At 41.3% G+C, this 27500-nt stretch overlaps 3 protein-coding genes across 4 annotated transcripts in view; 1 reads left to right on the forward strand and 2 right to left on the reverse strand.

Moving 5' to 3' along the window:
- The window catches only part of LOC133544870 (peroxisomal trans-2-enoyl-CoA reductase-like), an 18319-nt gene extending 1829 nt beyond the window's left edge, over positions 1–16490 (reverse strand). The window contains exons 1-8 of the mRNA XM_061890090.1: positions 16365–16490; positions 13973–14125; positions 7538–7671; positions 7313–7478; positions 7174–7255; positions 3706–3802; positions 445–555; positions 208–319 (exon numbers count right to left, since the gene is read on the reverse strand). Of these exons, the coding sequence (XP_061746074.1) occupies positions 208–319; positions 445–555; positions 3706–3802; positions 7174–7255; positions 7313–7478; positions 7538–7671; positions 13973–14125; positions 16365–16434 (925 nt within the window). The 5' untranslated portion in view covers positions 16435–16490. The remainder of the gene's footprint in view (positions 1–207; positions 320–444; positions 556–3705; positions 3803–7173; positions 7256–7312; positions 7479–7537; positions 7672–13972; positions 14126–16364) is intronic.
- LOC133544874 (large ribosomal subunit protein eL43) lies at positions 16395–24783 on the reverse strand. The gene is made up of 4 exons (XM_061890095.1): positions 24637–24783; positions 21005–21133; positions 20808–20890; positions 16395–16559 (listed from the first exon to the last, which is right to left on the reverse strand). Exons 1-4 carry the CDS (start codon positions 24637–24639, stop codon positions 16496–16498), a joined length of 279 nt encoding a protein of 92 aa, XP_061746079.1. The 5' UTR covers positions 24640–24783; the 3' UTR covers positions 16395–16495.
- Positions 24784–24864: 81 nt separating this feature from the next.
- Positions 24865–27500, forward strand: part of LOC133544871 (cilia- and flagella-associated protein 410-like) — a 14745-nt gene continuing 12109 nt past the window's right edge. The window contains exons 1-4 of one of the 2 annotated variants that reach the window (XM_061890091.1): positions 24865–25121; positions 25204–25222; positions 25327–25373; positions 27070–27299. In XM_061890091.1, the coding sequence (XP_061746075.1) occupies positions 24940–25121; positions 25204–25222; positions 25327–25373; positions 27070–27299 (478 nt within the window). In that variant the 5' untranslated portion in view covers positions 24865–24939. The remainder of the gene's footprint in view (positions 25122–25203; positions 25223–25326; positions 25374–27069; positions 27300–27500) is intronic. The other variant, XM_061890092.1, reaches the window with a different exon arrangement.

Genomic DNA, 27500 nt, shown 5'->3' on the forward strand with positions numbered 1-27500 from the left:
TACACATATACATATATATATAAATATATATATACACGTGTATATATATACACACACACACATATATATACACATACATGTATATATATATACACATACATATATATATATATATATATATATAAATAAACACACACACACACACACGCACACACACACACACACACACACACGCACACATACATATAAAAAACAAAGTCCACCCACTGGGTATGTCCCAGGTAGAGTGGTATAGACTCTGTCCAGCGTCCACCCTGAGTGTGGCCCCAGAGATGTAGGAGGCAGCGGGGGAGAGCAGGAAACAAACTGCTGAGGAGATCTGAGCACAAATACTTCATTACGTGCGACTACTGGAAGAAATATCACTTGCTTGGCTAACATACATGACAGCCAGTAAAACATGCAATATAATAATAGTATAATAGTACTATGGTCATTAATCACCTCCTCTGGGACCCCCAGTCTCTTGGCAGGACTAAAAGGGACCGACATCTTGAAGAGGGTTGGTCCCAGCTCCTTATAGTTCTCCATTGCAGTTTTGGAAAAAATGGTCCCCTGCAACAACACATATGCCCATTTGCAACATTTACCTCGTTTATATATGTACATACAATTAGGGATGGGTACCGTTTACGTTTCCACCAATATGGTACCAAACCTTGGTACCTGGGAATCGATACCAGTAATTAACGGTACCAACTATTGGTACTTTTGTGTGCTTTAATTAATATGCCATCAACGACTTGAGCAGCTTAAAACAGGTCAGTATGAATATGCTTTTTTTCCATGAAGCTGAACGTGTTATGTTGCGCCCTATAAAGTGTCTATACTGTAAGGATTGTGCTCAATACATACTGTAAAATCTAATGACTTGCGGACATGCCATCAATGACTTGAGCAGCTTAGAGCAGGTCAGTATGAATATGCTTTTTTTCCATGAAGCTAAATGTGTTATGTTGCGCCCTATAAAGTGGTTGTACTGTAAGGATTGTGCTTAATACACACCGTAAAATCTACTGACTTGCGGACATGACATCAGCGACTTGAGTAGCTTAAATTAAGTCAGTATGAACATGCTTTTTTCCCCCATGAAGCCGAACGTGTTGTGCTGTGCCCTACAAAGTGTTTGTACTGTAAGTATTGTGTCTAATACGCACAGTAAAATATACTACCTTGCGGGCATACCATCAATGACTTGAGTAGCTTAAAATAAGTCAGTATGAATACGCTTTTTTCCATGAAGCCGAACGTGTTATGTTGCGCCCTGCAAAGTGTTTGTACTGTTAGTATTGTGCTTAATTCACACCGTAAAATCTACCGACTTGGGGACATGCCTTCAACGACTTGAGCAGGTTAAAACAAGTCAGAATGAATATGCTTTTCTCAATTAAGCTAAACGTGTTATGTTGCGCCATATAAAGTGTTTATACTGTAAGGATTGTGCTTAATACACACCGTAAAGTCCTGCGACTTGTGGACATGCCATCAAGGACTTGAGCAGGTTAGGACAGGTCAGTATGAATATGCTTTTTTTCCATGAAGCTGAAAGTGTTATGTTGCGCCCTACAAAGTGTCTGTACTGCAAATATTGTGTCTAATACGCACAGTAAAATATACTACCTTGCGGACATACCATCAATGACTTGAGTAGCTTAAAATAGGTCAGTATGAATATGCTTCTTTACCCAGGAAGCCGAACGTGTTGTGTTGCACCCTACAAAGTGTTTGTACTGTAAGTATTGTACCTATTAAACTACGTCAAATCTACTGACTTGCACACATGCCATCAATGACTTGAGCAGCTTAAAATAGATCAGTATGAATATGCTTTTTCCCCCCCATGAAGCCGAACGCGTTATGTTGCGCCCTATAAAGTGTTTATACTGTAAGTATTGTGCCTAATAAACACCGTACAATCTACTGACTCGCGGATGTGTCATCAATGACTTGAGTAGCTTAAAATAGGTCAGTACGAATGTTTTTTTTCCTGTTATGCTGCGCCCTACAAGTTTGTACTGTAAGTATTGTGCTTAATACACACTGTAAAATCTACTGACTTGCGGATGTGTCATCAATGACTTGCGTAGCTTAAAATAGGTCAGTGTGAATGTTTTTTTTCCTGTTATGTTGCGCCCTACAAAGTGTTTATACTGTAAGTATTGTGCCTAATACACACCGTACAATCTACTGACTTGTGGATGTGTCATCAATGACTTCAGTAGCTTAAAATAGGTCAGTATGAATGTTTTTTTTCCTGTTATGTTGCGCCCTACAAAGTGTTTATACTGTAAGTATTGTGCCTAATACACACCGTACAATCTACTGACTTGTGGATGTGTCATCAATGACTTGAGTAGCTTAAAATAGGTCAGTACGAATGTTTTTTTTCCTGTTATGTTGCGCCCTACAAGGTGTTTGTACTGTAAGTACTGTGCTTAATACACACTGTAAAATCTACTGACTTGCGGATGTGTCATCAATTACTTGAGTAGCTTAAAATAGGTCAGTGTGAATGTTTTTTTTCCTGTTATGTTGCGCCCTACAAAGTGTTTGTACTGTAAGTGTGTCTAATACACACCGTACAATCTACTGATTTGTGGATGTGTCATCAATTACTTGAGTAGCTTAAAATAGGTCAGTATGAATGTTTTTTCCCTGTTATGTTACGCCCTACAAAGTGTTTGTACTGTAAGTACTGTGCTTAATACACACTGTAAAATCTACTGACTTGTGGATGTGTCATCAATGACTTGCGTAGCTTAAAATAGGTCAGTATGAATGTTTTTTTTCCTGTTATGTTGCGCCCTACAAAGTGTTTATACTGTAAGTATTGTGCCTAATACACACCGTACAATCTACTGACTTGTGGATGTGTCATCAATGACTTGAGTAGCTTAAAATAGGTCAGTACGAATGTTTTTTTTCCTGTTATGTTGCGCCCTACAAGGTGTTTGTACTGTAAGTACTGTGCGTAATACACACTGTAAAATCTACTGACTTGCGGATGTGTCATCAATGACTTGAGTAGCTTAAAATAGGTCAGTATGAATGTTTTTTTTCCAGTTATGCTGCGCCCTACAAGGTGTTTATACTGTAAGTATTGTGCCTAATACACACCGTACTATCTACTGACTTGTGGATGTGTCATCAATTACTTGAGTAGCTTAAAATAGGTCAGTGTGAATGTTTTTTTTCCTGTTATGTTGCGCCCTACAAAGTGTTTGTACTGTAAGTGTGCCTAATAAACACCGTACAATCTACTGACTCGCGGAAGTGTCATCAATGACTTGAGTAGCTTAAAATAGGTCAGTGCGAATGTTTTTTTTCCTGTCATGTTGCGCCCTACAAATTGTTCGTACTGTAAGTATTGTGCTTGATACCCACATTACACTTGATTGCAACTTGCATCTTATTTTGTCGTTTTCATGACCAAATTTGGAGGTGTTGAAAACACTTGTGTGAAATCGCTAATCCTAACATAAGCCTGTCTATGGCAAAACCAATGTAAATGAGCATCGAGCTAGCCCATTTTGGAAGGGTGAAGCCTTACTTTATTTCTCAGCCTTTTCTAGCAGGCACACTTGCTTTGTTGGTGTTGAAAATTGCAACTTTACTTAAAGAGAGTTGGCACTGTTTGATTTTATGTGAATGGTACCGCCGGAATTGGGTACCCATCCCTTAATATATTGTGATGATATTGCATACAGGGGCCACAGCGTTGACTCGGACCCCTGAGGACGCCCACTCAACAGCCAGGCTTTTTGTTAAGTTATCCACGCCTGCTCTGGCTGCACCCGTGTGTCTGTCAGAGAGAGAGAGAGGGCGGCTTTACCACTTTCATCCAAATAAATATATACACTTGTAAAGAACATACTGTCTTGAGTTTCCAATCATTTCTTATTTTTTTGTGATAGAGTGATTGGAGCACAAGCTTCTGCTTGAATTTTTGACCACTCCTCTTGACAAAATTGGTGCAGTTCAGCTAAAAGTGTTGGTTTTCTGACATGGACTTTGTTAGGAAGGGATAGTAGTTCTTTTAGAGTTGGGACACGATGCGACCAGAGAATCCTTTAATCATCTTTATTGCTGAAAGGTACAGTGGGGCAAAAAAGTATTTGGTCAGCCAGCGATTGTGCAAGTTCTCCCACTTCAAATGATGACAGAGGTCTGTCATTTTCATCATAGGTACACTTCAACTGGGATGAAAACAATCCAGGAATTCACATTGTAGGAATTTTAAAGAATTTATTTGTAAATTATCGTGGAAAATAAGTATTTGGTCAATAACAAAAATTCAACTAAATACTTTGTAATATAACCTTTGTTGGCAATAACAGAGGTTTGCACACACAGTAGCTGGTATTTTGGCCCATTCCTCCATGCAGATCTTCTCCAGAGCAGTTATGTTTTGGGGCTGTCGCCGAGCAACACGGACTTTCCACTCCCTCCACAGATTTTCTATGGGGTTGAGATCTGGAGACTGGCTAGGCCACTCCAGGACTTTCAAATGCTTCTTACGGAGCCGCTCCTTCGTTGCTCGGGCGGTGTGTTAGGGATCGTTGTCATGCTGGAAGACCCAGGCACGTTTCATCTTCAAAGCTCTCACTGACGGAAGGAGGTTTTGGCTCCAAATCTCAGGATACATGGCCCCATTCATTCTTTCCTTAACACGGATCAATCGTCCTGTCCCCTTAGCAGAAAAACAGCCCCAAATCATGATGTTTCCACCAACATGCTTCACAGTAGGTGTGGTGTTCTTGGGATGCAACTCAGTATTCTTCTTCCTCCAAACACGACAAGTTGAGTTTATACCAAAAAGGATACATGGATGATACAGCAGAAGATTACGAGAATGTCATGTGGTCAGATCAAACTAAAATAGAACTTTTTGGTATAAACTCAACTTGTCGTGTTTGGAGGAAGAAGAATACTGAGTTGCATCCCAAGAACACCACACCTACTGTAAAGCATGGGGGTGGAAACATCATGCTTTGGGGCTGTTTTTCTGCTAAGGGGACAGGACGATTGATCCGTGTTAAGGAAAGAATGAATGGGGCCATGTATCCTGAGATTTGGAGCCAAAACCTCCTTCCATCAGTGAGAGCTTTGAATGCTTGACCAAATACTTATTTTCCACCATAATTTTCAAATAAATTATTTAAAATTCCTACAATGTGAATTCCTGGATTTTTTTTTCACATTCTGTCTCTCACAGTTGAAGTGTACCTATGATGAAAATGACAGACCTCTGTCATCATTTGAAGTGGGAGAACTTGCACAATCGCTGGCTGACTAAATACTTTTTTGCCCCACTGTAGATGCGAATGTGTGTGTGTGTGTGTGTGTGTGTGTGTGTGTGTGTGTGTGTGTGGTCTAAACAAATAGAGAAAAGAGGAAAAGTTACAATCCAATTATATACACAATAATATGTAGCAATACATGAATGTGCATACATTATATAATATAAGTGAAGTAAAGTATATTTATATAGCGCTTTTCTCTAGTGACTCAAAGCGCTTTACATAGTGAAAGCCAATATCTAAGTTACATTTAAACCGGTGGGTAAAGTGTCTTGCCCAAGGACACAACGGCAGTGACGAGGATGGCGGAAGCGGGAATTGAACCTGCAACCCTCAAGTTGCTGGCACGGCCACTCTACAACCGAGCTATACCGCCCCATAATATAAAGGTGTGAATAATAACAATTATAAACTGCACTTAACTATGCATGAACTTCAACAAGTTCTAAGCTTCAGAGCCATAAATGTCGATTATGTGGTCTCTGTCGCCATCTAGAGGCCAAACGACGCCATCGCAGTTTTAATGAGAGAGAAACTGAGCGTGAATGGAAACACTGTCATCTCTCGTTTGACCCAAAAATACCTGAACTTAGCATACTGTGCACCAAACATGTGCAGAAGTAGCAAGGCATGGCATTCAGTTCAAACGCTGTAATAAAATATGACAAAACTTACTTTTTGCCGTCAACGAAAAGTTGATTGAAAACCGGCTGTGATTTAAAGGGGAAATGACGTCACAGATTGACCTATGAACTTAAAGGCCTACTGAAATGAGATGTTCTTATTTAAACGGGGATAGCAGCTCCATTCTATGTGTCATACTTGATGAAATATTGCCATATTTTGGCTGAAAGGATTTAGTAGAGAACATCCACGATAAAGTTGGCAACTTTTGGTCGCTAATAAAAAAGCCTTGCCTGTACCGGAAGTAGCAGACGATGTGCGCGTGACGTCACGGGTTGTGGAGCTCCTCACATCTGAACATTGTTTACAATCATGGCCACCAGCAGCGAGAGCGATTCAGACCGAGAAAGCGACGATTTCCTCATTAATTTGAGCGAGGATGAAAGATTTGTGGATGAGGAAAGTGAGAGTGAAGGACTAGGAAAAAAAAGAAAAAAGACGATTGCAGCGAGAGCGATTCAGATGTTGTTAGACACATTTACTAGGATAATATTAGGAAATCCCTTATCTGCTAGTGTTTTAGTGAGTTAAATAGTACCCGATAGTCGGAGGGGTGTGGCCACGGGTGTGTTGAGGGAAGTCACACAGCTGCAGGAGGACGCTGGCTCCGCTGATCCATAAGAGGCGACTTATTACCACAATTTTCCCACCCAAAACTGCCGGTTGACATGTAGTCGGGATCCATGTTCGCTTGACCGCTCTGATCCATAGTAAAGCTTCACCTCCGGGAATTTTAAACAAGGAAACACCGTGTGTTTGTGTGGCTAAAGGCTAAAAGCTTCCCACCTACATATTTCTTCTTTGACGTCTCCATTATTAATTGAACAAATTGCAAAAGATTCAGCAACACATATGTCCAGAATACTGTGTAATTATGCGATGAAAAGAGACGACTTTTAGCAGTTAGTGGTGCTGCGCTAGTATGTCCCCTCCAACCAGTAACGTCACAAACACGCGTTTTCAACAGGAAACTCGGCGGGAAATTTAAAATTGTAATTTAGTAGACTAAAGCGGCCGTATTGGCATGTGTTGCAATGTTAATATTTCATCATTGATATATAAACTATCAGACTGTGTGGCTTTCAGTAGGCCTTTAACATTGCTGTATGTATACTTTTGACCAAGTCACATTTTCAGTAGACACATAATAAATTCATAAAAGAATCGTTTAAAGAAGGATATTACTCACGACATGCCTGGGAAGCCTTTCCACATATCGGCGATGATGTTGACGATCACGCCTCCGTGTTGTTTCATCCATGCGGTGTAGACTATCAAGGCGATGCGTTATCATCCTAGCACAGATAGATTCGCCGCCCGGGTCTCACCTTCCTTGCAGCAGTGGAAGGTTCCAGTCAGGTTGGTGTCCACCACCGCCTTCCATCCCTTCGAGGACATGTGCTCCGCCGGGCTGCTGAACTGCCCGCCGCCATTGTTGACCAGGAAGTCTATGCGTCCGTACTGCTTCAGCGCCGAGGATACGAGAGCCTTCACCTGGGGGGCGGGACGTACGTCGTGACTCGCCAACGTGCAAAGCGGAAGGGAAGGCGCACCTCGGTCTCGTCGCGGATGTTGCACGGGACCGGAGTGACACGAGCGGGGCTGGAGGCGGGGATTTTCTCGCTCATCTCCTGGGCGGCCGCTTCCAGTCTCTCCGCCTTCCTGCTGGAGATCACCACGCTGCAACCTGGGGGGACAAGATGGCGGGACTGATGCCATTAACCTTGGGGTCGGGAACCTTTTTGGCTGAGAGAGCCATGAAAGCCAAATATTTCAAAATGTATTTCCGTAAGAGCCATATCATATTTTTTAACACTGAATACAACTAAATGCGTGCATTTTTAAGTAAGACCAACATTTTTAGAGTATAATAAGTGTCTTATTCTTTTTAATAACATTGTTATTCTGAAGCTAACCAATAATAAATCAAATGTCATGTCTGTTGATCATGTTTTTGTTTGGCCATGTGCTGTTTGTCCTTTGGACTCTTTAAGTTCCCGTTTTTTTCCACTCCCTTGTCTGGTTTCCTTGGTTACTCATTTTGTCCACCTGTCTCTGGTGGACAAAATGCCCGCTCACCTGCTTCCCGAGCACTAATCAGAGGCAGTATTTAAGCTCGTCTTTGCCAGTCAGTCGCCCTGTGCTGACTTTTTCATGCCTTGCCATAGTTTCGTGCTTCATATATATATATATATATATATATATATATATATATATATATATATATATATATATATATATATATATATATTATATTATATATTTTAGGGCTGCGAATCTTTGGGTGTCCCACGATTCGATTCAATATCAATTCTTGGGGTCACGATTCGATAATAAATCTATTTTTTTCAATTAAACGCGATTCTTGATTAAAAAATGTTATTTTTCCGATTCATAAGGATTGTGTATTCATTCAATACATAGATTTCAGCAGGATCTACCCCAGTCTGCTGACATGCAAGCAGAATAGTAGATTGAAAAAAAAAAGCTTTTATAATTGTAAAGGACAATGTTTTATCAACTGATTGCAATAATGTAAATTTGTTTTAACTATTAAAGGAAGCAAAAATATGACTTATTTTATCTTTGTGAAAACATTGGACACAGTGTGTTGTCCAGCTTATGAGATGCCATGCAAGTGTAAGCCACTCTGACACTATTGTTCTTTTATTTTAGTTTTATAAATGTCTAATGATAATGTCAATGAGGGATTTTTAATCACTGCCATGCTGAAATGATAACTAATATTGATACTGTTGTTGATAATATTCATTTTTGTTTCACTACTTTTGGTTTGTTCTGTGTGGTGTTTGTGTCTTTATTGCAGTTCTGAGTGTTGCTGGGTCAGGTTTGGTTTTGGAATTGGATTGCATTGTTATGGTATTGCTGTGTAGTGGTTTGTTGAATTTCAGTGTTCATTTATTTACACATATAAACACACTTAACACTCATCTACCCATTGTTGAGTTAAGGGTTGAATTTTCCATCCTTTGTTTTCTAACCATATGCATGTACAGTAGATGGCAGTATTGTCCTGTTTAAGAGTGTCACAACATTGCTGTTTAAGGCAGACGAATTGCTTTACGGTAGACGAAAACAGACTGCTGTTGTTGTGTGTTGTATTACCGCGCTGGGAGGATGTTAATGAAACGGCCTAACAATAAAACCACATAAGAAACCAAGAACTCGCCCTTGATCATTCTGACCTTTATAACGTCATTTGGGCAGACACGCTATTTATACACGTCACTCAGGTCCGCATGGAGCTGGAGGGGGCGTGGCCTCCAGCTCCGCCTGAATTTCGGGAGAAAAATTTTTCCCGGGGCAGGTGCTGAATTTCGGGAGTCTCCCGGGAAATCCGGGAGGGTTGGCAAAACAGGCCCAGAGCATAATACTACCACCACCATGCTTGACGGTAGGTATGGTGTCCCTGGGATTAAAGGCCTCACCTTTTCTCCTCCAAACATATTGCTGGGTATTGTGGCCAAACAGGCTTCAATAAGACCTTCCTCCAGAAGGTCTTATTTTTGTCCATGTGATGAAAAACTGGTGCTTTACAGAGAGTAAATGGGACAATGAAAAAGGAGGATTTTCAGTAGAACCATAATAAATTCATAAAAGAAGCAAACTTCATGAATGTTTCTTTGTGACTAACAAGTACGTGCTCCAATCACTCTATCAAATAAAAGTTGTAGAAACGATTGGAAACTCAAGACAGCCATGACATTATGTTCTTAACCTGTTATATCCTGGTCCCTACACACCTTGTAAAAAGAGCTCAGCAGCGCATGCACTTTTTTGCGTGGGATGAAAAGATAAATGATAAATAAATGGGTTGTACTTGTATAGCGCTTTTCTACCTTCAAGGTACTCAAAGCGCTTTGACACTACTTCCACATTTACACACTGATGGAGGGAGCTGCCATGCAAGGTGCTAACCAGTGAAGTGTCTTGCTCAGAACACAACAGACGTGACGAGGTTGGTACTAGGTGGGGATTGAAGCAGGGACCCTCGGGTTGCGCCACGCCGTCCCCAAGACGCCCCAAAAGAGCACAGCTCCCTCCCCCTATTCTCAGCACATTCTACAGAGGCACTGACCGACAGCATCTCTGTCTGGACTAGAGCCTGCACTGCCTCAGACTGGAAGTCTCTCCAGAGAGTGGTGAGGACGGCAGAAAAGATCATCAAGACTCCTCTTCCTCCTATCCAGGAGATCGCAAAAAGCTGCTGCCTGACCAGACCTCAGAAAATCTGTAAAGACTCCTCCCACCCAGGACTGTTTTCACTGCTGGACTCTAGAAAGAGGTTCCGCAGCCTCCGAAGCAGAACCTCCTTGTTCTGTAACAGCTTCTTCCCTCAGGCCGTAAAACTCTTGAACGAATCATAAATAAATTGTCCCCTCAACTCCCCCCAAAATGGGTGTAACGGTACGTTTATTTGTATTGAACTGTTTCGGTACGGTATGAGGGTGTATCGAACGAGTTTGTATTCTAAAGTCTTAACAAGCTGCTCTGCTTTCTGCCTCTGTCTGAGCAGTGAGCACCCAGCATTGTCCCGCCCACACAACCATCTGATTGGTTACATACAAAGCCAATCAGTAGTGCAGGGGTAGGGAACCTATGGCTCTAGAGCCGGATGTGGCTCTTTTGATGACTGCATCTGGCTCTCGGATAAATCTGAGCACACATTGCTTAACAGGATAAGTAATGAATAATTCCACTTGTAATCACAGTGTTAAAAACAACGTTCAAAATATAAAACATTCTCATGCATTTTTATGTTCAAGAAGTTGCGTTAATGGTAAGAAGTAATTTATTTATTATTGGTTAGTGTGGGGTTCTTCAGACCACCAAGAGCCTGTTTTAGGGTTACAATATTGTTTTATTTTATTTTTCTCTCAGTTGCTTTCCAGCAATTGTCTTTTTCTCTTTCGTCCTCACTCGCGCTCTGGCTCCAGCCCCAACCCCAACCCTGTCTCTCCTCCTGGCCGCTGCTTATAACAGAGCGACAGGTGATTAGATAAAAAGGCCCAGGTGGGCCTTCTACGCACCTGTCGCTGATTTCGAGGCCGGTCCTGGCAACATCCCGCTTTGCTGCAGGCCCGCAGGCCACGCCCCCTCCACAGTTAGCTTCAGAATAACAATGTTATTACAAAGAATAAGAGACTTATTATACTCTGGAAATGTTGGTCTTACTTAAAAATGCACGCGTTTAGTTGTGTTCGGTGTTAAAAAAATATTATACGGCTCTTAGGGAAATACATTTTAAAATATTTGGCTTCTTGGCTCTCTCAGCCAAAAAGGTTCCCGACCCCTGCAGTAGTGCGTATTCAGAGCGATGTAACAGCCAATCAGCAGTGCGTATTCCGAACGCATGTTGCAAACGCTTCGTACCCTCCCCAAATTATAAAAAAACCACTTTCCAGTCACAACTATTACAAACATCACTATGAGCCCAGTTGACATTCTAGAAAATTAAACTGCGGCTCAGCTCGCTCACAGCTCTGGCTTGAGGTGATGTGAAGGCTAATTAGCTTTTAGCGTTACGTTAGCTCATTTTGCTGTGTGTGTGTCTGCGTGTTATTTCACATGAACTAACATGAACTCCATAGATTTTCAGGATCCATCAATCAATCAATCAATGTTTATTTATATAGCCCCAAATCACAAATGTCTCAAAGGGCTGCACAAATCATTACGACTACAACATCCTCGTAAGAACCCACAAAAGGGCAAGGAAAACTCACACCCAGTGGGCAGGGAGAATTCACATCCAGTGGGACGCCAGTGACAATGCTGACTATGAGAAACCTTGGAGAGGACCTCAGATGTGGGCAACCCCCCCCCCCTCTAGGGGACAACATGGGATGAGTAGTCTCTCCTATTGCAATTGTACTATTTTTCAGCTATTGCAGGGGTCGGGAACCTTTTTGGCTGAGAGAGCCATGAAAGCCAAATATTTCAAAATGTTTTTCCGTGAGAGCCATATCATATTATTTAACACTGAATACAACTAAATGTGTGCATTTTTAAGTAAGACCAACATTTTTAGAGTATAATAAGTCTCTTATTCTTTTTAATAACATTGTTATTCTGAAGCTAACCAATAATAAACTAAATACTTCTTACTATTATTGCGACTTCTTGAACATGTGCGGTAGAAAACGGATGGATGGGTTAAAATGAATGAGAATGTTTTATATTTTGAACGCTGTGGTTACCAGCGGAATTGTTCTTTTCTTATCGTGTTAAGCAATGTTAGCTAATATTTATATGAGAGCCAGACGCAGTCATCAAAAGAGCCGCATCTGGCTCGAGAGCCATAGGTTCCCTACCCCTGTCTCATATGGTCCCCTAGTGTCCAAATAACTCTTAATTAAGTCTTTGTTACTTAGAATATGTTCCCCATACTGAAGTGTTACCAATATTTTTTAACAATATGGATTGAACTTTCACAGTATCATGTTAGACCCGCTCCACATCCATTGCTTTCGGTCCCCTAGAGGGGGGGGGGTTGCCCACATCTGAGGTCCTCTCCAAGGTTTCTCATAGTCACTGGCGTCCCACTGGATGTGAATTCTCCCTGCCCACTGGGTGTGAGTTTTCCTTGCCCTTTTGTGGGTTCTTCCGAGGATGTTGTAGTCGTAATGATTTGTGCAGTCCTTTGAGACATTTGTGATTTGGGGCTATATAAATAAACATTGATTGATTGAACAGTGAATACAACTAAATGTGTGCATTTTAAAGTTAGACCAACATTTTTAGAGCATAATAAGTCTCTTATTCTTGTTATTAACATTGTTATTCTGGAGCTAACAAATAATAAATAAAATACTTCTTACCATTAATGCAACTTCTAGGATTGATGGAATAAAACGCATGAGAATGTTTTTCAATTTGAACGTTATTTTTAACCTTGTGATTACCAGCCGAATCATTCATTACTTATCGTGTTAAGCAACGTCAGCTAAGATTTACCTGAGAGCCAGATGCAGTCATCAAAAGAGCCACATCTGGCTCTAAAGCCGCAGGTTCCCTACCCCTGAGCTATAGTTACATTAATCAGTAATGTAGCAGCCTCGTTTTGAATGGCAGCGTCCCTGCTATCACATTTTGACAAAAAATATAACAATTACATAATGCTGTAATAAATTAAGCATGCTGAGTTGACTTGAAACTGTTTAATGTTGCACTTTTTAAATGTAGAAGAAAGGTTTTGTCATTTTATTTAATCAAAGCAACAACTTGAGGCAATGTGGATTAACGTGGGCAGAAGGATCATAGTGTTCCCAATGTTAAAAGGATAAAGCCATTGTTTACAAATTTGGTAAATAAATAACAAAAAAATTAATATTTTGTTGTTTTCTTACTGTACCGAAAATGAACCGAACCGTGACCTCTAAACCGAGGTATGTACCGAACCGACATTTTTGGGGCGGCATAGCTCGGTTGGTAGAGCGGCTGTGCCAGCAACTTGAGGGTTGCAGGTTCGATTCCCGCTTCCGCCATCCTAGTCACTGCCGTTGTGTCCTTGGGCAAGACACTTTACCCACCTGCTCCCAGTGCCACCCACACTGCTTTAAATGTAACTTAGATATTGGGTTTCACTATGTAAAGCGCTTTGAGTCCCTAGAGAAAAGCGCTATATAAATATAATTCACTTCACTTCACTTTGTGTACCGTTACACCCCTAATTAACTCGCTGTAATAAAAAAGACAATATAACATACATCCATAAACGTGGATGCATGTGAAAAAGTGCAATATATTTATCCGTACAGTAATCTATTTATTTATTAATATTTATTATTTATTTAATAATATATGCACCTTATTGCTTTTTTTTATTTTTTATTTATCCCGCACTACCATGAGTTTATGTAACGAAATGTGTGTGCCAAAGTTCACTAGACCCTCGCCATCTTCTTTCAAAAAAAAAATAAAAAAATAGTACATTCGGAGTAAATACACGAACAAAGAGGACTCACCCAACTCCACCAGCTCAGCAGATATGGCTTTACCGATGCCAGTCGCTCCTCCGGTCACAATTGCAACTTTGTGCTCGAACAAGCCCGGTCTGAAGACACTACGGCCCGCCATGTTTGTTTGTGTTCCCGCTGCCCGGATACTTCCGGCGCCACCTGCTGGGGAGGAAAAAAAATACTGCAGCACTTCCGGAATTAGTACTTTAATGATTCCTTCAGGAATTTTAAAATATATATTTATAAATTATACCCCCCCTATCAAGGTTTAAGTCTGCAGGTGTTTCATTCCTCTCCTGATAGTCAACAATTAGTAGAAATAGTGTAATAATAATAATAATAGATTTTATCCGCAAAAAAAAAAAACACTTTACGTTGAGCAAACCACCTCAAAGTGCCACAGTGTAAAAAAAATAGTAATAATAATAAAAATAAATAAAATATAAAACAGCATTCATGTCTACAAAAAGCCTTTTTTAAAAGCATCCACAGTCTGTGGCGCCCTCAGGTGGTCAGGGAGAGCTTTCCACAGACTTTCCATAGTTCCTAGCTATGTCCGTGGAGGTTAGAGGAGGATTTGGGGGTGAGCAGTTCTTTAAGGTAGAGGGGGGAGGCACTGGTGGGTTAGGAGGGAGATTTTGCATTCAATCCTGAGAGGAACCGGATTTGAGTTGGTGTGATGTGGTCATGTTTCCGCACTCTCATCAGGATCCCCGCAGCACTATTTTGTATGTATCACATACAAGTAGTATATATATAACAAAAGCTATGAATTTCTGTGGCGACTTGTCCAGGGTGTGCGCTGCCTTCCGCCCGACTGCAGCTGAGATAGGCGCCAGCGACCCCACAAGGGAATAAGCGGTAGGAAATGGATGGACACAAAAAGGTATTTTAGACGAGCGCAGAACATATTTTTCAAAAGTTAATACAGAAACTATATGAAAATGAACAGAAAAACTTGTCAAATTTGCCCCTTTTTTGTTTGACCAATAGCTACCATCCATCCATTTTTCTACCGCTTGTCCCTTTTGGGGTCGCGGTGATTCGCTGGAGCCTATCTCGGGCAGAAGGCGGAGTACACCCTGGACAAGTTGCCATCTCCTACCATCCATCCATTTCCTACCGCTTATTCCCATTGGGGTCGCTGGAGCCTATCTCAGCTACAATCGGGCGGAAGGCAGGGCACACCCTGGACAAGTTGTCACCTCATACCATGTTAAATATAAAAAAAATAAATAAGATTAGAACGAGGTTTCCTTAGCAGAACCACCAGGTTCTGTACCAGCTTCTTACCTCAGACCATAAAACTGATCTTGAACGCATCATAATAATCCCCTCAAAAAAGGATTAACTGGCTGGACTATAAACAATATAACATACATCCATAAACATGGATGCATGTACTAAAATGCAATATATTGATCTGTACAGTAAGCTATTTATATCTGCACCTTATTGCTCTTTTATCCTGCACTAACACTAACTAATGCAACAAACTTTTCTTGTCTGTACTGTAAAGTTGACATTTGAATGACAATAAAATGAAGTTTAAGTCTCTAAATGTAAGATGTTTTCATTGTGCAAACACTGCTTCTTCTAAATCCCACTGGGAGAAAGCGACAATTTCCCTATTAATTTGAGCGAGGATGAAAGATTCGTGGATGAGGAAATTTAGAGTGAAGGACTAGGAAAATGAAAAGAAAAAGGCGAGGGCAGTGGGAGCGATTCAGATGTTATTAAGACACATTTATTAGGATAATTCTGGAAAATCCCGTATCTGCTTGTGTTCCTAGGGTGATTATATGGTACCTGGAAGTTGGAGGGGTGTGGTGACCACAAGTGTCTCTGGTGGGAGGACGCAAGCTCCGTTCATGTCTATGGTAAGAGCAGACTTATCACCACAATTTTCTCACCGAAACCTGCCGGTTGACATGTGGTCGGGAACCATGTTCGCTGGACCGCTCTGTTCCATAGTAAAGCTTCACCTTCGGGAATGTAAACAAGGAAACACCGGTTGTGTTTGTGTTGTTAAAGGGAGCTGCACTACACCGCTTCCCAGCTACATCTTTCTTCTTTGACGTCTCCATTATTAATTGAACAACTTGCAAAAGATTCAGCAACACAGATGTCCAGAACACTGTGTAATTATGCGATTAAAGCAGACGACTTAAAGCTTGGATCGGGCTGGAAAAAAAATGTCCGCTACAATACGAGACGTTTTCAACAGGATACTTCGCACAAAATTTAAAATTGCAATTTAGTAAACTAAAAAGGCCGTATTGTCATGTGTTGCAATGTTAATATTTCATCATTGATATATAAACTATCAGACTGTGTGGGTCTCAGTAGGCCTTTAAGTCATGTAATGTCATTTTTGCTGCAAACATTTTGAACTCACTTGTAATAAAATAAAAAAATGGACGCAAAGTTCCACTCCAGACAGCTTTATTGTTGGATGTTGAGGCCATGTCCAGGTTGGTTCATTTATGAAAACAAAGTCCCAAAACCTCCAGTGATTATCTCATGACTTTACTGGTCCTTCAACTCCTTCAGTCTCCTGATGGCAGACTTGACTGTGACGGCAGAAGTTGTGCTGGGGGAAAAACACACCGTTATTTCCATGAATACAATACTTTGTGTACATGACACTAAACTGATACTATACTTCTGCTTCTTGCAAGGACAAAACTATACAAGATCAAACAATCAAAAAGATTCTTCCCCAGGTGCATATAGCTCCGTGCAATCTAACCATGCAACTACAGAGTGCTTTGAAGGCACGTTCAGGCTGCCAGGAGTGCTTTACTGTCAACTCAGAGGCAGTCTTGCTCAACTTCAAAACATTTATCAAGATCAGGGGTGTCTGAAGAGCCGCTAGCAATTTTTTTTAATCCTTAAAAATGCAAAGAGAAAAAAAAAGTGTGATGAAGGAGCAAACAGCTGTGATGTAATGTGAAAAAGTTAAAATGTTGGTGCTAAATGTTGTTCGTAACAGGCGATACCAATCAAGTTTTAACTGTAAATCTTTTGATTTTTTTTTTTGAGTACTATCTACAGTTAAACAACGTTTTATTGCATTCAGTTGGCACTAAACAGTCAATAGAACACAGTAACTGAAAAAACCCCAAAAAAACTAACATATATACAATTCATTAAAATCCTTTTTGGCCTCTAGGTCTTCCTGTGTTCAAGGACTTATCTGAATTTGTAAACCAAAAAAAAAAAAAAAAAAATCAATCTAATCATTTTAGTACCAATCATACTCATTTTTACCCTTGATGGCACGACCAATTTGTTATCACCAGGAAGGATGAGATCACCTACCTAGCTTCCATTCTAGAGGCTAATCTTTCCTGTGATAAAATGGCAACCAAGGTGATCAAAAAGGTCAACCAAAGAACGAGATTCCTCTACAGAATCTCCTCTCTGGTCAACAAAAGCACCTTGAGGATTCTAGCGGGAACTCTCATTCAACCCTTCTTCCATTACGCTTGCACCTCCTGGTACCCCAGCACCTCCAAAACCCTCAAATCTAGACTCCAAACATCCCAGAATAAGCTAATCTGGTTACTTTTAGACCTCCACCCCAGATCACACCTCAATCCAACCCACTTCTCCAAAGTGGGCTGGCTCAGGGTGGAGGACAGAGTCAAACAACTTGCACTGAGCCTGGTCTATAAAATCCGCTACACCTCCTTGATACCGAAGTACATGTCAAACTACTTCCTTAACGTAAATGACCGCCATAACCACAACACCAGGGGGAGCTCCACAAACCACGTTAAACCCAGATTCCGATCTAACAAAGGTCTTAACTCATTCTCTTTCTATGCCACATCAATGTGGAATGCACTCCCAACAGGTATAAAAGTAAGTGCATCTCTATCCTCCTTCAAAACCGCACTAAAACAACACCTCCAGGCAACTTCAACACTTTACTAATACCCATCTCCCCGGATTATAAACAACTCAAATGTACTTCTAATGTATATACTTGTTCTTATGCTATGTGAACTCACTATGTTCTCTGCTGGCTGTACATATCCTACTAAATAAGACCTACACTGTTTCAATGTCCACATTTCTCTGTTGATGCAATTGTTGATGACTGAAGTTCTGATATCAACCAAAGCTCCTCATCCCACCCCCCGGATTGTAAATAATGTAAATAATTCAATGTACATACTATGATGATTAACTTGTGTGATGACTGTATTATGCTGACAGTATATATTTGTACCATGAATTGATTAACGTGGACCCCGACTTAAACAAGTTGAAAAACTTATTGGGGTGTTACCATTTAGTGGTCAATTGTACGGAATATGTACCGAACTGTGCAATCTACTAGTAAAAGTATCAATCAATCAATCAATCAATCAAAAAGGACCCTCTTATGTTACCTTCTCTCAACTTATCTACTTCTTAATTTCCTGTTAATAGCCGATTACTTTTCATCAGCACTTTTTAATCTTTACTAAGCACTTAATTATTCTGTTTTAGACAGCTTAACGTGTAGTTTATCTAACAGCGTACCTGCACCTGCTTGTTCTCGGTTTAGCATCCCAAGCCCCACCCTCCAGTGATAATGTTACTTAATACTTATGTGGCTTTTTTGCCGTAATGGAGGCAATTATCTTAAAATGTATGGAGATACACAAGTAGCATTTAGGGGGAATAAAAAATATGATATTAGCCAGCGGTTAACAGCTTTTGTGATCGACACTGATAGCCATGAATTGGCAATGGTGATCGTGTACATTTAAGAAGTGAAGTGAATTATATTTATATAGCGCTTTATCTCTATTGACTCAAAGCGCTTTACATAGTGAAATTTTTACATTCAAACCAGTGTGGGTGGCACTGGGGGCAGGTGAGTAAAGTGTCTTGCACAAGGACACAACAGCAGTGACTAGGATGGCGGAAGTTGCTGGCACAGCTGCTCTACCAACCAAACTATAATGCCCCTAGAAAATTGTCTGATATTTATGCTAATAAAGCTTACAAGCAAGCTGTTTTTTTTCTTCAAAACAAAATATCATAATCGGTTTTGAAAGTGAACAATATCGAAATGGCCCTTTCATCCTTTGATTTGTCAGTGGAAAATAGGTATTTTGAAGATGTATTTTTGCAACAAAACATCTAAAGCTAATATATTAACATACTGCACAGGGCACCATCTTGGAAAAAAATATCACAAGTAGTAAAAACCCATTGAAACGTGTACATGACTGATATCCATCCAATTTCTACCGCTTATTCCCTTTGGGGTCGCTGGTGCCTATCTATCTCAGCTACAATCGGGCGGAAGGCGGGGTACATCCTGGACAAGTCGCCACCTCATCGCAGGGCCAACACAGATAGACAGACAATATTCTCACCCACATTCACACACTAGTACAGGTGTAGGGAACCTGTGGCTCTTTTGATGACTGCACCTGGCTCTCAGACAAATCTTAGCTGACATTGCTTAACACGATAAGGAATAATTCCGCTGGTAATCGCAGTGTCAAAAATAACATTCAAAATATAAAACATTCTCATGCATTTCCATCCATCCATCCGGTTTCTACTGCACCTGTTCAAGAAGTCGCATTAATGGCAAGAAGTATTTTTTTAAATTTTTGGTTAGCCTCAGAATAACAATGTTATTAAAAATAATAAGAGACTTATACTCTAAAAATGTTGGTCTTTCTTAAAAATGCACGCATATAATTGTATTCGGTGTTAAAAAAATAAATTAAATGGCTCTCACGGAAATACTTTTAAAAATATTTGGCTTGTATGGCTCTCTCAGCCGGGCTTCACGGTGGAAGAGGGGTTAGTGCGTCTGCCTCACAATACGAAGGTCCTGCAGTCCTGGGTTCAAATCCAGGCTCGGGATCTTTCTGTGTGGAGTTTGCATGTTCTCCCCGTGAATGCGTGGGTTCCCTCCGGGTACTCCGGCTTCCTCCCACTTCCAAAGACATGCACCTGGGGATAGGTTGATTGGCAACACTAAATGGTCCCTACTGTGTGAATGTTGTCTGTCTATTTGTGTTGGCCCTGCGATGAGGTGGCGACTTGTCCAGGGTGTAACCCACCTTCCGCCCGATTGTAGCTGAGATAGGCGCCAGCTCCCCCCGCGACCCCATAGAGGGAGTAAGCGGTAGAAAATGGATGGATGGGCTTTCTCAGCCAAAAAGGTTCCTGACCCCTGCACTAGTATATGGGAAAAAAACTGAAAGACCAAAGGGCGTGTATAATTTTTTTCTCTTTGGATTTTGTTTGACCTACAAGACATATCTCATGTGGTTGCTTAAAATTATATATAAACTAAGTGATATTATAGTAGAAGAATCAGAATAGTTTTTATTGCCATTGTTTGAAAACGGGTTCACAAACTAGGATTTTTTTTACTGCAATGGTGCAACATAAAACACAGAATAAGTAATAAAAATGAGTTGTAACTGAGCTATCAGATCTTAGTGAATTAGACTTCATATTAAATTCATATCAACATTTTTCAGACTAAAAAAACTCAATTAGCACCTATAAATATATTACGACTTCCTTTTAATGTCATTTAAATTTGAACTTTACAGTACAGATAACAACAACATTTTGTCGCATTAGCTCGTTGTAATACAAGATAAAAGAGCAATAAGGTGCAGATGTAAATAAATAGATTACTGTACAGATAAATATATTGCACTTTAGCATTTGCATCCATGTTTATGGATGTATGTTATATTGTCTTTATATTCCAGCTAGTTAAACCATTTTGGGGGGGGAATAGAGGGAATTATTATGATGCGTTCAAGAGTCAAACTTAACATTCAGCAGGACAGATGCTACTTACTTGTAAGTCCAGGCCCCTCCGGCCACGGTCTTCATGCAGGACCCGCAGTGCCAGATACCCACAGCCTTCCTCTTCATCTTGGTCTGCATTTAACACATCAGAAGAATCCATACATTTAATCGCAAACATAAAACGATGACAATCACCATGCTATCAATTCCGCTGCGTCTAACAATCGTCACACTCTAAAAGCTTACCTTCCCACAGAAAGAGCAGGTGTATTTAGCGTGCTGGGAGATTTCTATTTTCTTCACCATCTTCCTCAGCGATGCGCCATAACGCGTGCCATATTTACCAACGATCCCCACCTTCTTGGTGCGCTTGGCCTGTGGAGGAACACACATTACAGCAATTGAATGAACAAATGTGACAACACACCAGACATCACAAATTGATAGTATTAGGTCAAAAAATATTTGGGGAAATCGGCTTTTAACTGCTAAATTGTTTAGACTAGGGCTGGGCGATATATGGAATGGACTCGATTAGGGCTGGGCGATATATCGATATATCTCAGGTTTGTCTCTGTGCGATATAGAAAATGACTATATCGTAATAGGGCTTCACGGTGGAAGAGGGGTTAGTGCGTCTGCCTCACAATACGAAGGTCCTGCAGTCCTGGGTTCAAATCCAGGCTCGGGATCTTTCTGTGTGGAGTTTGCATGTTCTCCCCGTGAATGCGTGGGTTCCCTCCGGGTACTCCGGCTTTCTCCCACTTCCAAAGACATGCACCTGGGGATAGCTTAATTGGCAACACTAAATTGGCCCTAGTGTGTGAGTGTTGTCTGTCTATTTGTGTTGGCCCTGTGATGAGGTGGCGACTTGTCCAGGGTGTACCCCGCCTTCCGCCCGATTGTAGCTGAGATAGGCGCCCGCGCCCCCCGCGACCCCAAAAGGGAATAAGCGGTAGAAAATGGATGGATGGATATATCGTAATATTCGATTATATGTTCTCACACCGTTGCTTTAAGTTGCGTGCATTACATTACTGGCGTGTCCCACTACTTCTCGTCTCCTTCTCACAGACGGAAAATAAGCCCGCCTTCTTACATATGACACATACTGTTGCGCATGTAGCGTCACACGCTCTCGCCGAGAGCTAACGTTAGCATGGCTAACGTTAGCTGAGGCAGGTCGAGTTGCATTTAGCTGCGTGCATCACACAACAGGCGCTTCTCACTCCTCCTCGTCTCTCATTCTGACAGATACGGAAAACAAGCCCGCCTTCTTACATGCGTCAGAACTCTCGCCGATCAGAGTTAGCAGCATGGCTAACGTTAGCTGAGGCAGGTCGAGCGAGCGGAGCTTGTGACAATACAAGAGAGAGATGGTGCGAAACTTATCACAAATGGAGAGGAAGAACAATAAATGGCCAACATAAAGAGCAGGGGGTCCATCATCTGGCGGTGGTTTGGCTTCAAGTGGGAAGATATTCAGCAGACAACAGCAATATGCTGTTCAATGTACGTACTATGATGATTAACCTGTGTGATGACTGTATTATGCTAATAGCATGTATTTGTACCATCAATCAATCAATGTTTACTTATATAGCCCTAAATCACTAGTGTCTCAAAGGGCTGCACAAACCACTACGACATCCTCAGTAGGCCCACATAAGGGCAAGGAAAACTCACACCCAATGGGACATCGGTGACAATAATGACCCAGTGGGACGTCGGTGACAATGATGACTATGAGAACCTTGGAGAGGAGGAAAGCAATGGATGTCGAGCGGGTCTAACATGATACTGTGAAAGTTCAATCCATGAATTGATTAACGTGGACCCCAACTTAAACAAGTTGAAAAACTTATTGGGGTGTTACCATTTAGTGGTCAATTGTACGGAATATGTACTGTACTGAGCAATCTACTAATAAAAGCATCAATCAATCATGCAAAGTATGCAGCAGAAGCGTTACTACAAAATGTAGCAACATCATTAATTTGTTCTTTCATTTAAAAAGTCACCCGTGAGAGAATGAAAACTATTTAATAAATACAGTTTTGGTCAATTGACTTAGTTGTGATTTCCCTCTCTGCATGAAAGTTTAAAAGGAGCATATATTAATGCAGTATGAAGAAGAATGTTTTAAAGTAGACACATAGAATCATCATCACATCCAGAAGTACGCGGATGACACAGCCATCGTCGGGTGCATCAGGGACGGCAGGAGTTTCGGAACCTGGTGAGGGACTTTGTTGTCTGGTGCCACACCAACCTCTTGCAGCTCAATCCGTCAAAGACCAAGGAGCTGGTCATTGACTTTGGGAGGTCGAGTCCACGGTCACAACCTATTGTGATCGAGGGAGTTGAGGTACAGACCGTGGACTAATTCAAATACCTCGGGGTTTGGGTGGACAATAAGCTGGACTGGACTGTTAACACGGACCACCAGTACAAGAAAGGACAGAGCAGGCTGTACTTCCTCAGGAGACTGCACTCCTTCAACATTTGTAGAAAACTCCTGTGGATGTACTACCTGTCTGTGGTTGCCAGTGTTCTGTTCTACATGGTAGTGTGCTGGGGGGGGGGGGCAGGACATCTAAGGACAGCCCCAGACTTGAGAAACTGATCAGGCGGGCCGGTTCTACAATCGGAATGAAACTGGACACATTGGTGACGGTGGCAGAGAAGAGGACTGTGGACAAACTAGTGAGCATCCTGGATGATGCCAGTCACCCTCTGCATAGTGTTATCAGTAGCCAGAGGAGCCTGTTCAGTGCCAGACTGCTTCATCCCAAGTGCAGGACTAATAGACTCAAAAACTCCTTTGTCCCACACGCCATTAGACTGTACAACTCCTCTCTGGGACGGGGGGTAGGGGGGTATTGGGACGGCATAGCTCGGTTGGTAGAGTGGCCGTGCCAGCAACTTGAGGGTTGCAGGTTCGATTCCCGCTTCCGCCACCCTAGTTACTGCCGTTGTGTCCTTGGGCCAGACACTTTACCCACCTGCTCCCAGTGCCACCCACACTGGTTTAAATGTAACTTAGATATTGGGTTTCACTATGTAAAGCGCTTTGAGTCACTAGAGAAAAGCGCTATATAAATATAATTCACTTCACTTCACTATTAGGATGACAGGGGATGCAAAACATTAACAGTGCAATACATTTTCATAACATGGTCACTACTGCCTACTTTGTCTTGTTATATTCTTATTTTACTGTTATATTGTTATTCCCATTGTCTTTATTCTTTTTGTAATATTTCTCTATTTTGTTTCCTTTTAAACCCCCATTATTTACTGTGGTGCAAAATAAGTACAAAACAGCACCAGGGGGTTGCAAACTCAATTAGGTATCTAAAATACAATACAATATATATATATACATATAAATATAAATAAAGTGCAAAACCTTAGGCTCACACAAGTTCAGTAAATACAATTAGGTAAATAATTACAATTAGAACCATTCTCACATGAGACTAGTCAAAACGAGAGTGACGTCATAATACTGCGACGGCTAGTTAGCCCGGCTAACCCGATTTAATCTAACCCAGCACCAGCGCTTAGACATTATAGAGACATTTTGGTACATTTTTAATATAGTATATTTGTAGTTATTTAGGGCTGCAGTGTGTTGCAAACGTTGCACCTCACAGGCTATTCGTGCCGTTACGCGCGAAAGGCAGCCATTTTTTTTTTGTATGTGAGTGACACACAAAACTATTTCATCTACTGACGGTAGCTTTTAAACAACACATATATACGGCAAGGCAATGTTTAAAATGTCAGGGAGCTCTCGGATACGACATATTATACATTGGCAGCCTAGAAATTGATAGATTGACACAGATTCGACAAGGGACGTTCAGACTTACCATCGTTTCAGTGGAGACGTCGATCCAAAGAGGAAGTACACACTGCGCAGGCGCGATTTACCAGCTTTTGGTGCATTGTGGGAATGTGTGTTTAACCTTTGACGTCCTAATTCATGCATTAAAAAAATCAAATAAATCAAAATAATGTACATATATGCATTATTTCAAGCATGTTTGTAGCAGAACATAAAAAAAAATTGTACGTTCTCTTGTTCGTGTTGGTCGGTAACTAAGGGCGCTGTAGTGAATGTGCGCACGCGCGGTGGGGGCAATGGCCATCAACATCTCCTCTGCCGAGTTCAAATGTTTGTCCATTTATGTTACAACGCTCCGGTTTGTCCGCGAATAGCTTTCATTTTGGATGTACTGTGTTTATTTTTTGTACGTATGCAAGTGACGGTGCCTGCCATGAAGCTAACACGCAAGCAGGTTCTCACCGAAGCCAAGGCCCCCGACTTGGAAAGCGTGAGGAAATTGAACTGCTGGTGAGTGCTCAATGAAAAATACTATGACGTAAGCAAATGGACAGATGACGTCACCATTAAGGTTGTGTTGACTTTCTTGTAGGGGATGTAAACTGACCGATGTGAGTATGAACACGTGTACTTATTCTTGCTTTATAACCAAATGATGAAACCATCCTTGTCCAAAACCATGTTATATGTTATATCTGCACTCTTTATTCTCCAGATTTCTATTCTATCTCAAATGCCAAATATTGAAGTGCTCACACTAAGGTGGGTTACATCATTTTCTGACAGATTTATAGGCACGAGTTGGGAAATTGTGTTAGATGTAAATATAAACGGAATACAATGATTTGCAAATCATTTTCAACCCATATTCAGTTGAATATGCTACAAAGACAAGATATTTGATGTTCAAATTCATAAACTTTATTTTTGTTTGTGCAAATAATCAGTAACTTAGAATTTCATGGCTGCAACACATGCCAAAGTAGTTGGGAAAGGGCATGTTCACCACTGTGTTACATCACCTTTTCTTTTAACAACACTCAATAAACGTTTGGGAACTGAGGAAACTAATTGTTGAAGCTTTGAAAGTGGAATTCTTTCCCATTCTTGTTTTATGTAGAGCTTCAGTCCTTCAACAGTCCGGGGTCTCTGCTGTCGTATTTTACGCTTCATAATGCGCCACACATTTTCCATGGGAGACAGGTCTGGACTGCAGGCGGGCCAGGAAAGTACCCGCACTCTTTTTTTTACAAAACCACACTGTTGTAACACGTGTCGAATGTGGCTTGGCATTGTCTTGCTGAAATAAGCAGGGGCGTCCATGAAAAAGATGCCAGCATATGTTGTTCCAAAACCTGTATGTACCTTTCAGCATTAATGGTGCCTTCACATATGTGTAAGTTACCCATGCCTTGGGCACTAATGCACCCCCATACCATCACATATGTGTAAGTTACCCATGCCTTGGGCACTAATGCACCCCCATACCATCACACATGCTGGCTTTTACACTTTGCGTCGATAACAGTCTGGATGGTTCGCTTCCCCTTTGGTCCGGATGACACCATGTCGAATATTTCCAAAAACAATTTGAAATGTGGACTCGTCAGACCACAGAACACTTTTCCACTTTGCATCAGTCCATCTTAGATGATCTCGGGCCCAGAGAAGCCGACGGCGTTTCTGGATGTTGTTGATAAATGGCTTTCGCTTTGCATAGTAGAGCTTTAACTTGCACTTACAGATGTAGCGACCAAGTGTATTTAGTGACAGTGGTATTCTGAAGTGTTCCTGAGCCCATGTGGTGATATCCTTTTAAGATTGATGTCAGTTTTTGACACAGTGCCGTCTGAGGGATGGAAGGTCACGGTCATTCAATGTTGGTTTCCGGCCATGCCGCTTACGTGGAGTGATTTCTCCAGATTCTCTGAACCTTTTGATGATATTATGGAGCGTAGATGTTGAAATCCCTAAATTTCTTGCAATGTCACTTTGAGAAAGGTTGTTCTTAAACTGTTTGACTATTTGCTCACGCAGTTGTGGACAAAGGGGTGTACCTCGCCCCATCCTTTCTTGTGAAAGACTGAGCATTTTTTGGGGAAGCTATTTTTATAGCCAATCATGGCACCCACCTGTTCCCAATTAGCCTGCACACCTGTGGGATGTTCCATATAAGTGTTTGATGAGCATTCCTCAACTTTATCAGTATTTATTGGCACCTTTCCCAACTTCTTTGTCACGTGTTGCTGGCCACAAATTCTAAAGTTAATGTTTATTTGCACAAAAACAAATATTTATGAGTTTGAACATGAAATATGTTGTCTTTGTAGCATATTCAACTGAATATGGCTTGAAAATGATTTGCAAATCATTGTATTCTGTTTATATTTACATCGAACACCATTTCCCAACTCATATGGAAACGGGGTTTGTACTATCAAACCTGGTGTCTCTGCAGCGTCAACAGCATCTCGTCGCTGTCTCCTCTGGCCGGATGCTTGTCTCTTTGTGAGCTCTACCTGAGAAGCAACACGATCCCCTCGCTCTCAGAACTCCATTACTTGCGTTCCATGACACGTCTCCGGGTCTTGTGGCTGGCCGACAACCCGTGCTGCGGCACCGACTCCAGCCGGTATCGCCTGACCGTCCTGCGCTTCCTGCCCGGGCTGCAGAAGCTGGACAACCAAGGTCAGTACATAATATTTTTACCACTGTGTTACATGGCCTTTCCTTTTAACAACACTTAGTAAACGTTTGGGAACTGAGGAGACCCGTTTTTGAAGCTTTAAAGGTGGAAATCTTTCCCATTCTTGCTTGATGTACAGCTTAAGTTGTGGTATTTTAGGCTTCACACAATTACAGGCAGGCCAGTCTAGCACCCACTGTCTT

This window comes from Nerophis ophidion, linkage group LG28 (assembly GCF_033978795.1).
Source record: "Nerophis ophidion isolate RoL-2023_Sa linkage group LG28, RoL_Noph_v1.0, whole genome shotgun sequence".
Lineage (NCBI taxonomy): Eukaryota > Metazoa > Chordata > Actinopteri > Syngnathiformes > Syngnathidae > Nerophis > Nerophis ophidion.